At 43.5% G+C, this 15,868-nt stretch overlaps 1 protein-coding gene across 1 annotated transcript in view; it reads right to left on the bottom strand.

The window, feature by feature from the left end:
- Positions 1 to 15,545, bottom strand: part of SPAG17 (sperm associated antigen 17) — a 178,945-nt gene extending 163,400 nt beyond the window's left edge. The window contains exon 1 of the mRNA XM_045816754.1: positions 15,434 to 15,545. Coding sequence (XP_045672710.1) covers positions 15,434 to 15,520 — 87 coding nt within the window. The 5' untranslated portion in view covers positions 15,521 to 15,545. The remainder of the gene's footprint in view (positions 1 to 15,433) is intronic.
- Positions 15,546 to 15,868: the final 323 nt, after the last annotated feature.

Here is a 15,868-nt window from a genome sequence, read left to right as displayed (position 1 = left end):
AGGAGCACCACCACCCTTCCCCTGCACAGCTGATCCTCCACACAGGGCAGAAGTTGGTGGTCAGTGGTCACAGCCAGTCCTTGCAGCTGACTGGCCGGGGTAAATCCCTCCCATTGACCTGCCAACAGCAATCAAGGCTCAACTACAAGAGGAGGGTGTACTCAGTCCACATGAAGAGTACACCTCAAGTACCCAGCTTGGGTGATAGGAGAGACTGTGCCACTGGACCCTACAGGACACCTACTGCATAGGCCACACTACCAAGATGGGGAGTCACAGCAGCTCTACCTAATGCATAGAAACAAACACAGGGAGGCTGCCAAAAGGAGGAGACAAATGACTCGGCCCAAGAACAGATCAAAACTCCAGAAAAAGAACCAAACAAAAGGGAGATAAACAATCTATCATACGCAGAGTTCAAAACACTGGTTATAAGGATGCTCAAGGAACTTAGTGAGGACCTCAGCAGCATAAAAAAGGTCCAGTCAGAAATGAGCTTCCCAGACCAGGAAAAACTAAAGGAATTCATCATCACCAAACCATTATTAATGAAACGTTAAAGGGACATAATTAAGAAAAAGAAGATCAAAACTATGAACAACAAAATGGCAATAAACACATATCTATCAACATATGAATGTGAAAGACAAACGAAGAAAACAAGAACAGAGACAGAGTTATGGATAAGGAGAGTGTTTTGATGGTTGCCAGACGGGGGGAGCGCAGGGGAAAGGGTGAAGAGGTGAGGGGATTAAGAAGTATAAGTAGGTGGTCACAGAATAGCCGTGGGATGTGCAGTACAGCACAGGAAATGCAGGAGCCAACGAACTTAGACACGTGACCCCTGGGCACGAACAACGGTGGGGGGATTGCCCGAGGGAGTGGAGCATGGCGGGTGGGGGGGGGCACAGGGGAAAAACCTGGGACAACTGCAACAGCATAATCAATACAATAGAATTAAAAATAAAAAGTTGAAGTTAAAAAAATGAAAGCTCCATACAAAGGTAAAGTATTAATGTATGCAAAAATATCCTAATTTTCCTTAGAATGTTCTGCAAAATGGGTCAAAAGCGGTGATTGCTTCTTTAGTTTTGAATTTGGGTATGTCCCGAGGATCTTCTTTGGACAGGTTAACCTCTGAGCTTAGGCTGTGCATTTTCCTTTTTCGTTTTTCAGAGTCCTTGGCCCGTCCCGCCAACCCAGCACATGAGCCTAATTCAGTTTTGCTCCATGCATCAGAGAGTTTTAAGACAGCTATTAAAACACCACATGGAAAAGCTTTGTAGGGAATTCTACTCCACAGAGAAACCACAGAAACCACGACACACCTTAACTATCTCCCCACCCCCAAGAGTTGGCTAAAATTACGGGCTCCATTATGTTAGTACAATCCAACCAGTTTTATGGCTTGGAGCAAAATCTGAGGTCCAAAATGAACTTCAGAACATAAAAAGTCAGGCAAACCTCAAAAGGAAACAAGCTTCTTTGGGTTTTCAAACAAATATTACATATCAGAGGCATTCTTCGAACAGAGGAGACCCAGCAAAGCCAAGCGGAGTCCTGCTAATTGCTCCACAAACGTAAAATTGGAATCAGGGACGCACCCGAAAGAAAGATCTCTTTTCATCATCAGATATTAAAGGCTACAACCTTTCATCAACTCCTTTCCAAACACGAGACCCTCTTGGTCCTTCCTCCAGTCCCTTCCAGTGCTGAGTTACTATCTTCAACACTGCAATTAAGATCTATTTTCAAGACTCCACATTATCTCACCAGTTACTCTACTGTAGACCTTTTTTCTACCTTCCTTTCTCTCATTTAAACGTCATTTACCCACTAAGTATTGTGGTGTGGTCCATGAATTTGTACAGCCTGGCACTAGACCTACCCAGAGAAACAAAATAGTCAACCGATAGTCTTTCTAATGAGCCGTCCATCCTCATAGCTGTTGCTTGGTTAATTATGTCTCATGGACAGTTCATTTTCTTGCAATTAACGCAAGTATCCTCATTGACTGTGTGTTTGCTACAAAGTGACCGGTAGAGTTTCATTTTTGCATCCGTGATGACTGAGTGCAGAATATGCAAGGGTTCTTCTGACAGCCACAAGTATACACAACTGTCCTGATCACAAGTACTCTCTCCTGTTTCCTGCAAAATGCAATAACATGTCCAAGAAATGTCAATATCTCGGTAACCCCTATTACATCCCTCACACTGTCTCTACTACCTGGACGCAGGACGGACGTCTTTGTCTGACAGCCTCGTCTGAGTTTTAGGTCTAAAACTATGGTCTCCAAATTAGGACGTGGGAACGGGTGGGTATCCAAGGATGACCGGGCAGTGTCAGCTCACCTAGAGCCCCGAGTTCGGATCATGCTAGTCGGGAGTGGGGGGGTCCTATCCAGACACCCGCTGTGGTGCCTCAGAAAAACTTTGGGAGTGCTCACAGCCAGCAGTGTGAAGGGAAACCTGTACCTTGCTTCAGTTCAACAAAATAAAGGTGCACTTCAACTCAACAAGCATTTATTAAATTACTGCGATTAAAGGTCTATTTGGTAACAAATGGTAAAGACTACACAGAAATGAGTAAGGGTGTCTGAAAGGAAACAAGCTTGCTTCAAATTAAAAGAAGGTGAGGAGATTAGCCAGAGAAGTGCATGCACAGCCCGCGGACACAGACAACAGTGTGGTGAAGGCAGGTGAAGGGGAGAAAAACGGGGGCATCTGCGGTAGTGTCAGCGATAAAACAAAGAACTTTTCCCTGTGCAGGCTACTCAGTGCCAGTTGCTGTGGCTGGCCCTTCAGGGAGTCAGGATGGGATGTTTTCAGAGCCGGTTCCCAGCAGCCATCCCGACTCTTCCAGATGCTCAGCACCCAGGGTTGTTCCAAGGAGGCAAGAGGTGGTGAGGCCTGCCTCTGAGAGAGGAAGTTGGGATAAGGCCCTCGGATCTACAAGTGAAGGGTGAAAAGTACAGATCCACAGCAACCAACCCCAGCAGGAGGGCAGATCAGAGTGCAGGTGGGTGGCTGGGGCAGACCCTGCGATCCTTCTGAGGATGCTTGTACTTTTCCTCAGCCTTCCTCTGAACTGTCTCTGCTTTAGGGGAGGGTTTCTCAGGAGGCAGGGAGAAGTCTCGATGGAGGAGAGCCAGGAGGGACGGTGTCACTGTAGCCAGGACAGGAGTGGCGTATGCCGTCAAAAGGAATTCGAAGGTCACCAGTGACCTCAGCAAGAGCAGGTCCTTTTGTGGGAAACTGCTTCCCGCTCGTCCCGTCACTCATGCAGTCCTGCACGCCCTCGCTGCTCACGTGTCCCCTTCACAGTGGGGCCCTCGTGTCAGAGCCACGTGACAGAATATTCCAAGTTCATGGTTATGATCAATTTCAAGCCCTAGATCTGGTTATGGCTATTAATTTTCTCCAATTACACAACTGCATGGAGTCTGTTTATTATTTACATCAGAGCAGTAATTCAATACAATTATCCTTCTCCTATTGATTCCCGAGTATAGTCCTTGCAATAGCTCTTTCAGTGGTGCAATGGAAAGAGCCCTGAACTTAGCCATCAGAAAACCTCATTATTAGTCCTGACTCCAACCACACAATCTTGGGAACACACTCAAGTATTCAGAATCTGGACCTTAGCAAATAATACAGCACAGAGTCATTCATTCATTCAAACCAGTGTTTACTGAGGAGTTACTATGTTCCAAACATTGAAATGGCCTCAGAAATAGAATACACAGGCATGAGGCATAATTGCTATTCTTAAACAGCACCAACTTCCAGAAGAAAATCCACAAATAAAAGTGAAAACATTATAGGTGAGAGTATTTCAAAGCTACAAAGCACTGTACAAAGTATCCGTTTCTATTATTATATTGTTTACCCTAATTTATTCACTAATAATTAATATTTACTACGTGGGTACCTATGTTGTAGGTGTCACCCCAGAAACGGAGAATGCAAAGATGAATGAGAGAAGAGCAATGAAAGGACATGGACCAAATCTGACCCCTCGCCGTGGGCAGACGTCAAACACTGAGTCTGGCTGAAAACAGACAGGTTGTGGAGTTGGTAGGCGTGACCATGGCACCTTTGTGTGAACTTCAGAAATCACACAGTGAACAATGCATTGTTCACGGATACAGATGAACGGATGTTGGGTTGGCCAAAAATTACATTTGGTGTTTCCCGTAAGATGGCTCCAGTAGCTCTTAGTTGTCTTTAACTTCATCTGAAACAATTTTGTTAGACTGTATTGTGACAGCTGTCATATCAGCGTGCATTTTTTAAAAAACTCATCAAAATTGGTGAATTTTTGTGTAGCCATTTTAATATTGAAGATGGAAGAAAATACACAACATCTTTGCTATACTATGCTTTCTCGTTTCAACAAAGGTAAAAACACAACTGAAGCACCAAAAAAGATGTACAGAGAAGGTCCTGTGACTGATGAACGTGTCAAAAGTGGTTTGCAAAGTCTCATGCTAGAGATTTCTCGCTGGACCATGCTCCATGGTCGAGTAGAGCAGCTGAAGTTGACAGCGATCAAATTGAGAAATTAATTGAGAACAATAAACATTATACCATGTGGGAGATAGCCAGCATTCTCAAAATGTCCAAATCAATAAAGTTATTGGTGAAAAATGAAAAAAAAAGTGTCTCATATTTTACAGAAAAAGCCACGTGGATTTTTTGGCCAGCCCAGTACATAGAGCTGAGAGAACACGTATGAAATTCACGGTAGTGTTTGCTTCTGGGAAGGGAGGGAAATGAATGGAACACAGAATGGGGGTGACAAAAAAAGTGCTTCAATTTTTTACGGTGTTAATATATTTTTTAAATGAACAATAGTTAAATTTTCATGAAAAAATTTTCAAATGTTCACAAATGAGCTTGTTATATTATCCTCTGTGCTTTCCTACATTTACACGAGTACTGGGAAGAAGTCTGCCCTGAAGAGACACACAGTCTAGTAGGGGAAAGAGAGGTATGAACAGTCACAATGTAAGGTGCAGGCATTTGACCAGCCGGCGTCTCTCCCTGTGTCTGAGGAAAAGTCTCACGGGCAGATGCCACCTGAATAGCCGTGGAGGGAGTCCTCTGTCTGCACAGTGGCTTCACTGCCACCGCAGAAGAGCAAGGCTTTTTGCTTAGTTTCCTCCCCCTTTCTCACTTCCGCCCTGATACATTCTCCACCTGTCTTAGTAGCTTGCTCCTCTTTCTTGGGCTGAGGAAGAGATTCGGATCCCGCCCCTTTTGGGCTAGAAAAGATGACCCACTCTCCTTTGCCCTCTTTCACCACTTTGCTCCATCAGTGCTCCCGTCTCTCCCGCTCCAGTTCTCAGTCCCTTCCTCCCCTCCCCTCCTGCCGGCTCCACACAACACAGCTGTCATCACCGAATCCCGGTCTCCCCCGACCACTTCCCGCCCTGGATGAAGGTGCAATTAGAAGGCTGTTGGCATTAGCAATTATGGGACGTGAAAAAAAAAAACTAAATTAGAGAAAGAAGTAATAGGAATCTCTGGACAATTTGGTAATAGAAGAGAAGTTTCGAGGATGATTTCTAGCTTCAATGAACAGGGTAGTACTGTTTTGACTATGCTGAGGTTGAAGAACGTTTAACAACCTTATGATATATAAAAGTAATTATTATTATTATAAACCTTTATATCAGACTAAATAGTGTCCCACATTCTTTCGTATGCTTTATTTGATTTTCATACCATTTCAAAAATGTAATAATAATGTTAATTAGTGATTCTAACTACTAAGAGCTCCTCCTTATTGGGTGCCTACTAGTCCTCCCTCCAGCAGTGTTATCTGAGCCCCTCTATATGCCAGGTGCCAGCAACAGCTCCGAGAGCCAGGCGAATCCCTGCCCTCCCGAAGCTTCCCTCACGTGGAGGGAAACAGGCAATAATGAGATAAATGCAAAGTAGAAGGGCAGGCACCAAATCATGGTAAGTGGATGGAGGGTGATGGTGTAGTTTAAATAGAATGGTCAGGGAAGGAGATATTTGAACAGGATCATATAGGAAGGGAGGGAGCAACTACCTTGCAGAGGGTCATTCTGGATGGAGGCACAGCAAGAACAAAGGTTCTAGGCCCTGCAAAGGTATGAAGGTGAGAATTCAGGGCAAAGGTGGCAATGCGCTTTCTGGTAGATCTGAAGATCAGCAAAAAGGCCAGCGTGGTCACAAAGGACTGAGTGAAAGGGGGAGCCCTGGGAGGTAAGAGACGAAGTCAGAGTGGCTGGCAGAGGCCAGCACACACAGGGCCTGAAAAGCTCTAAATGCCCAGAGACCATGATGAGCATTTGGAGTTTACTCTAAGTCGTGGGCATTAAAAGAACCACTCTGGCTGCTGCACGGTGACTAGACACTAGGCAGCAAGAATGGGAGAAAGACTCAGTTCTGAAGCTCATGAGCTACTTGTAGTTTAGGCAAGAGATGGCGGTGGCCTGGATTAGGGTGTAGCAGTGGGGATGGTGCCAAGAAGCACAGACTTTAGATGGAACCAACAAGATTAACTAAAACGTGGTAATGGGGTGCAGAAAAGGAGGAAACACAGCGAATGCAATGTTGTTGGTCCCAGAGACTTGCTGGGTGATTGGCGACACCATTCAATGAGAAGGTGAAGACTTGGCGAAGAGCAGGTATGAAGGTGAGAATTCGGGGCTTGGGTTTGGACGTGTGAAGCCTGAGATACTATGTGTTAGATGTCTTAAATCCTCTCAATGACCTTTTAAAAACAGGTCCAGGAGGTGTGACCACTATGCCTTTTTTCTGGATGCAAAAACTAAGGCTTTGGGATTTTCTTCAATTTGAGATCTGAGGACCAGTGGGGTGGGACTAATTCTGGAGTTCAAGAGAGCAAACAGGCCAGGAGGCTGGGAGGGGAAAGGACAGTCAATGCATTTAATTCAGCGGGCCACTACGTTCCTATCACTATTAGGTGTTCTGACCAGGAGGGAGAGAGTTAAAAATATTAAATGTTTGCTTCCCTCCAGGAATTTGTAGAGATATAGTAGATCACACGGCAATTGTTGGACCACAGCTCCAACGAGGACAGGGTCAGAGAGAACAATCGCTGAAGTAGTCTAGGAAGGAGACAAGTCAGGGAGGGTCAGCATGGTGTGACCTGAGCTCCTGTTTTGGAAGCTATAGGCGGGGATTTTAATGAGGAGTCAGGTGGAGGCTGGGAGAGCTTCAGGCCCGGAAATGGCGTAGGTACCGTCAGTGCGTGTGTGGGGATACCACGGAGGTCATTCAGTTGGAGTACACTGAGATACAGATGGATGGGCGGAAAAGGGCCAGATGAGGCAGGGCCGTGAACCAAGCGGAACATCTTGGACTTTGCCTGTTGAGCGGCTGGGAGCCAGCGATGGCTCCTAGAGCTGGAGCCGAAACACGCACAACACTCATCATTCTTACCTAACATTTTCCTCGGACGCTGCCAAACTTACATTGGCAACGCTCACATTTTACTTATATTTAATATGTTTCATTTTCAATAAAAGTGATCACATATAACATCTAGGTAGATATTTTGACATACTCATTCCGTTCGGTTCCAAACTCATTCAAATAATACACTTTTGTCCAAAAAGAGAAATTATAACGTGAGGTTATGAAAAGTCCATTTCCCTCTTAACATTCTTCCTAGCAACTCGGTTGTTTTCATTGGCTTTTATTAAAACAACCTTTGTGTGAACTGGCAATTTGTTTTGTAAATATCAATGAAAGCATATTTCAGAAAATACAGTAATAAAAACCAACCCAATTTCAGAAATACGCTCGCTGCCAGACATCAGTCTTCAGCTCGTATTATAAGTATTTCCAGTAAGTCTTAAATACACATTAACATGAGAAATAGCTTACTGTTTAAGATCAAAAAAGTTGAAAAATCCTTCCCTGCCTCTCAAAAATTGTTCAAGGGCTCTGTCCAATAAAATGTATTTCCCTTTTTGATAAACTACATTTATAATGGTTCAAGCACTTCAATTCAGTTGAACATTTTCCCCATAAAGACCTACTTAGACTCAGTTTATCATCATCCTAGTATCTATATATTTTATAACTTTATTTATTTAAGAGGTTTGGGATATTAACATTTCAGCAATACCTATCTTGAACCCTTATCCAATTTCCAAACCTTCATAAGAATTATAGGCTTTGTTCAAGAACTCCAAGGAAACTCTATTTCAAATGTGCACAACCCAGCCATTGTCACTAGGCTGCTTTTAATAACAGAAAAATATTATTCCTCCACTGAAGTATAAGAAGGAGAAACCGCTAACTAAGTCTTTTAAAGAACTTCCACTGGCCTGGCTGGCAGAGGAACCGTCTGACAAGTGAAACGGTGTCTGCACAGCTCCCCTCAGTCACAGCATCCTGTGTATCCGCTGTGATGAGCTTTGCATCTTCACAGCAAGCCTTTGAGGGGGATAGTAACATCTCCACCTGACGGGGGAGAACAAGGCTCAGAGAAGGTAAGAAAGGGGCTCCAGGTGCCCCATTATTCAGTTTTGAATCTGACGTCAGCAGACAGCTCTGCCAGGTCCCAGCACCGAACTTTCTCTAGCAGCTCAGGGCCGCCTTCCTGTGTGTGTGCCCCAGTGAGGGGACTGCCTGTGGCAATTCAATCCGATGCTTGGATAGGGCCAGCCTACAGAAGGTGAAGCAGCCAGATAATTGCAGTTTGAGACTGCAGATGGTCCCTGAGAGTTTGTGAGCTGGGAGTGAGCGTGGTGTGAGCAGTGTTTCAGAGAGATGAGCTGGCCATTGCTCTGAGACACAGGAGTAGATGATTCTATAGTGGGTGGGTACGGTTACGGGACCCATGTAAAATTCCAGGGATCAAAAAATGGAGGCCTGGGCTAGAATGCAAGCAAGGCACGGGAACAGAGAAGAGACAGAAGTGAGAAAACAATAAAGGAAAAATTCCAGGGGACTTCGAGACCGACTGAATGATGCACAGTGACCTCTGACTCATAGTGGAGCTCCCGTGGTGGCTGTGAGAAACGTAGCGCCACCGACAACCGGAAGCTGGAAGGCAGAGGTGGTCTGAGACTTCGATGAGCCCAGCTTTGGCAGGCGCGACCAGAACGTGCAGCCCCACTTCCCGGTAGTGGAAGTCACTCTTCTGAGCTATTTTTGGAGATAGGAAAAATTTCTTTTCCTAACCAGGACACTCAAACATATTTGAAAACTGTATGGCTTTGTGAATGAGTGTCACCCCAATAAATTCAATGAAAAATCAAATATTTCTATTTGTCTTGCTTAAGTGATTTCAGAAAGAAGCCAAAAAGTTGAATATAAAAAGAAAAGGCTACAGCCTGTCTCGTTCCTAAATACTGTCTACGAGAGCCGGAGGATGACAGGTACAAGGGTAAAGTCTAGTTTTGGGTAAAATAAGCACACTCCCACATTTATTTACTGGTTTTAAACAACACATTAATCTCAAATTTAAGTACTAACCAGCCCATGCCAGGGTGGCTCAGTTGGCTGGGCATTGTCCAGGGGCGGGGGGTCGCTGGTTGGATTCCTGGTCAGGGCACATGCCTAGGTTGTGGGTTGGTCCTGAACGGGGTGCATTTGGATGGGGTGCATTTGAGAGGCAAGCAATCGATGTTTCTCTCAAACCGATGTCTCTCTCCCTCTCTTTCTTCCTCCTTTCCTATCTCTCTAAGAAATAAACAAATAAGTATTTTTTTAAAAAAGTACTAATTAAACAGCTTTTCTATAGACATTCCTTAAATAACTTGTTCTACTCTAATAACACCTGTCTCATAACACTGTTTTGGGGCTTGATGTAAGATCAGGTATATAAAATTTTGTTTTACTGCAAGATTTATAAAAAAATGCATCATTGCCATATCATAACTTCATAGTTCTGTTAAGGAAGAAGGAGGAATTAGTGAGAAAATCTATGATCTTCTCCAAAATCACTCCATGTCTTTGGGCCAGACCTTGAAATGCTTGGCTCCTCAGTTTCATAAAAGGGACAGGCTGGCCCAGATGCCCTGGGGATCCGCACCGCCGAGTCGTGTCAAGGCCCTGCTACAAACAGCATCGATTCGTGTCTTTGATGCAAATATTATTATTATTTTTGAAAAAGAGGAAACACATTGATAATAAAAATAAAGAATTAGAAGACTTCATGAGTCTCAGTAAAGACCTTACATAATAGATTTTCCCTCATATATTATACTTTGACTTACAATATTTAGAATATGTAAACATTTATGTTAAAGAAGATTTTAAGGCTTAATGAAGAAGTAAAGAGTGTCCAGTCCCTCAGGGACCTGAAATCATCATTACAAAATGAAATTAGTGCATTGGAATCGTGAGACTGGTGAAGTTAAAGGGTGTGTGGATTGTCATAAACTTTTTTTCCTGTTTCTTTTTAATGTTTTCTGTGGTGCATCACAGTAAGGAAAGGGAATAATTGTTATGCCAGTGGTTGGTCTCACAAGTCATGGCTGCCTTTTTGCTACAAATGATGATGAGACCTTACTAAAAACAAATGAAAAGAAATAACCATCCTCAGATAATCTTAAAATATGAAAGCATTTAACATTTAAAATTAGCAAAATCCTCAACCAAACTCAACCTGTGTTATACCTAAATCAACCAAAGCAAACTTTGGGGAACCCTGAAATTCTGAAGAAGATATCTGAGGACAAAAGCCAATGATATCTTAGAGTAAAAAAACAAAAGATTTCTGTCTGTCTTCCGAATATGCTCCGTGCTGCCATCATGGTTGTCACTTAACATAGATGACATTTGCGAGGTCCCCCTCGCCCGTGACGACGCCCAAGTTCTGACCACAGCACAAAGGTCCAGTACAAACATGTAGCTCAGGTATTCTGAAGCCAAGTGATATTGTTTATCTAATTTTTTTAGATAAATAACTTTAGATAAGTTATTTAGAGACAGGCCTTGGGCAATCTGTAAGCTCTTAAAAAGAATAGCTATGCTGTTTGAATAATTCTAGAAAAAAATTTTAAATTGTTACAAAGCTTCTACTAATCTCCCCTGTCCCAGCATTACCTGTCATACAATAGGCCTGGAAAAAATGGAAAATCCGAGTGGATTACCAAATCTCTTGGACCACGGTGACACCAGCAAGACGCCAGACTAGGAAACTCTAGGCCTTCTGTCCCCCATGGAAATACTAGAAAAACTAAAGACTGACTAAAATAACTTTATAGGACCTTTGAAAGCAGTCAATACTCTAAAGCAACCAAGCAAATGCCCAGTCAAGAAAAAGCCACATTTGATATGGCAGAAAAATTTGTAACAATTTTAATGTCCCTTGCCCCACCTTTTCTCCATGCAATGGAGAAAGGAGTCTTTTCAACAGTTAGTGCTGGGAAAAGTGGATATCCACATGCAAAAAATAAAGTTGAAGCCTTGCCTCACATCATATACAACAAGTAACTCAAAATGGACCGAAGACGTAAATGTAAGGCATAAAACTATAAAACTCTTAGAGGAGAACATAGGAGAAAACCTTAATGACACTGGGTTTGGCAATGACACCAAATGTACAGGCAATGAAAGAAAAATTAGATAAATTAAACTTAATCAAAATAAAAAATTATACATTAAAGGACTGTTAATGGAATAAAAAGGTAACCTATGGAACAAGAGAAAATATTTTCAAATCATATTTCTGATAGGCAAGTAATTTCCAGAATACATAAAGAACTTCTACATTCAACAAAAAACCAAAGATTTCTTTTTATCTAAAAAGGGCAAAAGAAGATATACAAATGGCCAAGAAATACATCAAAAGATACTTATCACTAATAATTTAAAGAATGCAAATCAAAACCATAATTAAATACTACTTCACACTCATTAGGGTGGCTGTTATATATAATATAATGTGCAAAAAACCCAGAATATTAAAAATGTTGGTAAGGATATGAAGAAATTGGAATCTTTGTGCATCGCTGGTCAAAATATAAAATGGAATACATAGCCACTGTGAAAAATGGCACGGCAGTTCCTCAAAAAATTGAACAAAGAATTACCATCTGACCCAGCAGTTCCACTTCTGGATACATACTCATAAAACTAAAGGCAGGGACTCAGGCAGGTTTCTCTACACTCATGGTAACAGCAGCATGACTTGTGAGTCACGCTGGAGAAAAGCACAGACTAGGAAGCTTCGGTCCCTCTGCTCTCCATGGTAACGTTGGGAAAACACAAAAACCAAGGGTTGGAAGTAATCCGTGGGTCCATCGATGGATGAGAAATGAATAAATAAATTGTGGTCTATACATAAGATAAAATATTATTTGGCCTTAAAAACAAAAACATTGTAATATGTGCTACAACATGACTGAACTTTCAGGACATCATGCTGAATGAAACACGCCAGTCACAGGACGACAAACACGGTGTGGCTACATTTATGTGCAGTACCCAGAGCAGTCACATTCTCACGACACCGGCTGCCGGGGGTGAGGGGAGGGAGGTATGGGGAATTATTTAACGGGCACCATTGCCGTCGGGGTGGATGGGTTCTAGAGACGATGGTGGTGATGGTCACACACAATGGGAATGTACTTACTGCCACTGAATAGTCTGCTTAAAAATGTTTTAAATGGTAAACATTATTTTATGTATATTTCACCACTATAAAAAACCCCTAGACATAAATGTCTCCATCTCTTCTTCTCACTGTGGCCAGAAGAGGATACCTTGCAAGCCGCATTAAGAGGTTTTAACGTATATGATACCTAAGCATCTTTAACTTCCTAATGCTGCTGGAGATCATAAACAGAATGTTCATGTCATATACAAACCCACACTAAGATCTATTTTGATCATCTTATTGCCAAAGTACCTAAATACTTTCTTTTCATCTAATTGGAGGTGTGACATTTCACATGTATGAATAAGCTAAATCTTTGGCACACGGTGCATCCACAGCGAAGTGAGTCAGCGACCACTCACTGACAGAGTTCAGGCACACTGTACACGGAGAAGCGGTCTAACCTGGACTTTTTTCTCTCAATTTAAGTGCCAGGTTTGTTTGAGGAATGTATTAGTCTCCTTACCTGAAATAATCATCCCCTTCACTCTACCTGCTCAAATCCCTCCCATTCTTTAGAACCCAGCTAAAGGCGGTTATTTTACAACGCATTTCCTGACTCTACCAGCCCCCATCCATCTTCCTGACCCCTGGTCTCCAATCATTTAGAGCTTAGTAACAGACTGCCTTGTGTTACTGGCTATCACTTAATGTTTTAGAACCAACAAAAATATACTAAAAAATGGACAATTATTCCAGTCTGGAAGGACAGCCCAAAATAGTAACACAAGGTAAATTCACTAAACCCAAATTATGAACTTACTAATTTTCTTTGAAGTCCAGTGCAACTCGATAGGAACATGAGTTCAAAATGACTATTGATTCAAATTACTTGATCAGTTCATTCTAAAAACTGGCTTATGGAGGGCTGGGAGGTAGAAACTCCCTTTCTTTCACCCTAACACACGCACACACACACACTCAGTAGCACACGCATACTGGAGCACAATTTACACATGAGTAGCAACTGCATGAAAAGAAACTTTGGGAACTGAAGCAATAATATTGTTTTGAGCACCCATTATGTGCAAAGCACTTTGCTAAGCCCTGTGGGTAAGGAACTCACACATCTACAGTCCTCTTTAACCCCAACCCAGAGTCTATTGCTTTGGTGGTTGGGGCATGCCTCTGGGCACTGGCCTGCTGGTTAATCTGGGAATTTTCCTCTCGGGTCAGACGTGAAACCAAGATGAGAAAAAAAAATATGAGCTGAAGTGGAGGGCAGTCGTCATCCCCCCCTCAGTACGAACCCACATATCCCAACAAATTGAAGAGTTCACTCTTTGTAGTTAAAACTGCATCTTATTTGAGTTCAAATTCTTTCTATTAATATATAAGATTTATTGAAATTATATTGTTTGAGCAGGAGCAAGAAAGCTGAATATTATTTCAGGTTTTCAAGCCATAAGGAAAAATAGTGCCTTTAGGTTTTCCATTCAACTAGGAAAATTATAGCTTCACATTTGCAACACTGAAGCTAATGCGGTGTCAGCACCTCCGTCAAACTCCGCTGTTCAGCAGTTTATAACTCAAGCAGAAATGTTCTCTCCAAGCCCAAACTTGGCCTACACAATCTCAAAGAAAAATGGGGAAAAATTATTTTGGCTAGTGCTGACTTACAAAAGCAAAGTAGAGTCCTTTCACAGAGTATTTTGGAAAACATCTTTGAGAATTTGAGACTATAAAGGGGAATTACTGAGTTGACATTCATTCCTGAAGTTAGAGAAATAACTAACAATTACATGATGTCATGTCAGCATCAGCAGTTATCTTAACTGCTTTCATGAAAGCCTTCATCAGGTAGAATTACTGTATCAGACACAATTACTGTTCGTGGAGAATAAAACAATTATAGTGGAAAATAAGGACAAATAGGTAGACATTTCTCGCAAGAGCCATCATGAGTCTTTAGGCACTAACTCTCTAGTGCACGCACACACCAAATAAAAAATATTTTTTCCAGTTGGGAAAGAAAATGTTGGACTGGCAGGCTGGGATTCCCAAAGCCAGCCTTACTCCTTCCAAATGTTATCCAGGACTTACAAACAATTCAGTGTTGAAGGGGATTCCCTGCGGCAGGTGACAAGAGCTAGAGGATTGCCCAGCTCACTGGAGCGGTGGGGGGACTGGTCAGTTCTGGGAGGCAGTCACGTGGTGGATGGGCTATAGATTGCCTGGTGTCTCTGTGGCATCCATGAGTCTAGCAGCCAAGCCCTGATCACTCTGATCTCCTACATCAAAACTGTGATATCATGGCATCATGCATAAGAAAGTCACCGTTTCCTGCTTGCAGAAGGCTCACTTGCATTAAACACCGTTATCTCAGGCACACCGTCCCTGTTTTCACCAGCATTTATTAAAACCTTAATAAACCAGGCTACAGGTGACTTGACAGGACCTATGTTCTCCAGGAGATATCACGAGGAAGTGAATGGTTCATAAGACAACTCCGGGTCAACTGTGGGGTGCCATCTGGACGACTTCACATACGGACCCTGAAGTGACAGCGACGGCTCCTCTTCCCCACCACCCGCCGCTGCCCTTTGAAACCGTTTGAGACCGCACTGACTCCCCTGGTGGCCCCCTTCTTTTTTCCTTAACGCTCAACACTGTCAAGCACTCCCTGCGGAGGGGACTCTGGGTCGTTTTGCGAGCTCAACGACCAGGCCTGGGGGAGAGGTGTCAAGGACGGGTTTTCGGAGGGGTCAGCTGCGGCGTCTGGAAGGCAGGGCGAGCCTGGCGGCGGGGCCCGGGGAGTCAGACCGGGATCGGGCATTGCCGGGGGCAGAGAGGACTCACAGGGCTCCGGGCTCACCTGATTGAAAGGTGCGGCGATGAGCGACGGTTCCCATGGCTTAGAATTGGTGCTCGTGGTCCCAACTTTCTCTTTCTTGGGTGCCATGAAAAGGACAGAAGAGCTTTGGCCTCTAAATTGGGATCGGGCCCGGACTAAGCGTCCCCGCTGCCATAGTAACCGAAGCCACACCCAGTTCCTGAACCAATTGGGCTCCCCTCCCCCAAGCCCATTCAGACTCTTCCGGTCAACCGCTTCCGTCTCCATAGCAACTGAGTTTCCCAGCCGCGGGATAAGTCCACGCTGGGACCCCCAGCCCTCTGGTTAAACCTCAGAGTTTTGCAGCAGGAGAACCGGGCCAGCGGACGAGAGGATACGCGTTGGTCAGGATGCTTTCTTTACTCACTTGGCCCCTCTGCCTTCTGTGGGCCGAGGCACCGTCTAGAAACTCAAAAC

Source organism: Phyllostomus hastatus, unplaced genomic scaffold, assembly GCF_019186645.2.
Source record: "Phyllostomus hastatus isolate PE091 unplaced genomic scaffold, TTU_PhHast_1.1 phas_scaffold_216, whole genome shotgun sequence".
Lineage (NCBI taxonomy): Eukaryota > Metazoa > Chordata > Mammalia > Chiroptera > Phyllostomidae > Phyllostomus > Phyllostomus hastatus.
Note: the sequence above shows the minus strand (reverse complement) of the source record. Positions and strands in the feature narration are given on the sequence as shown.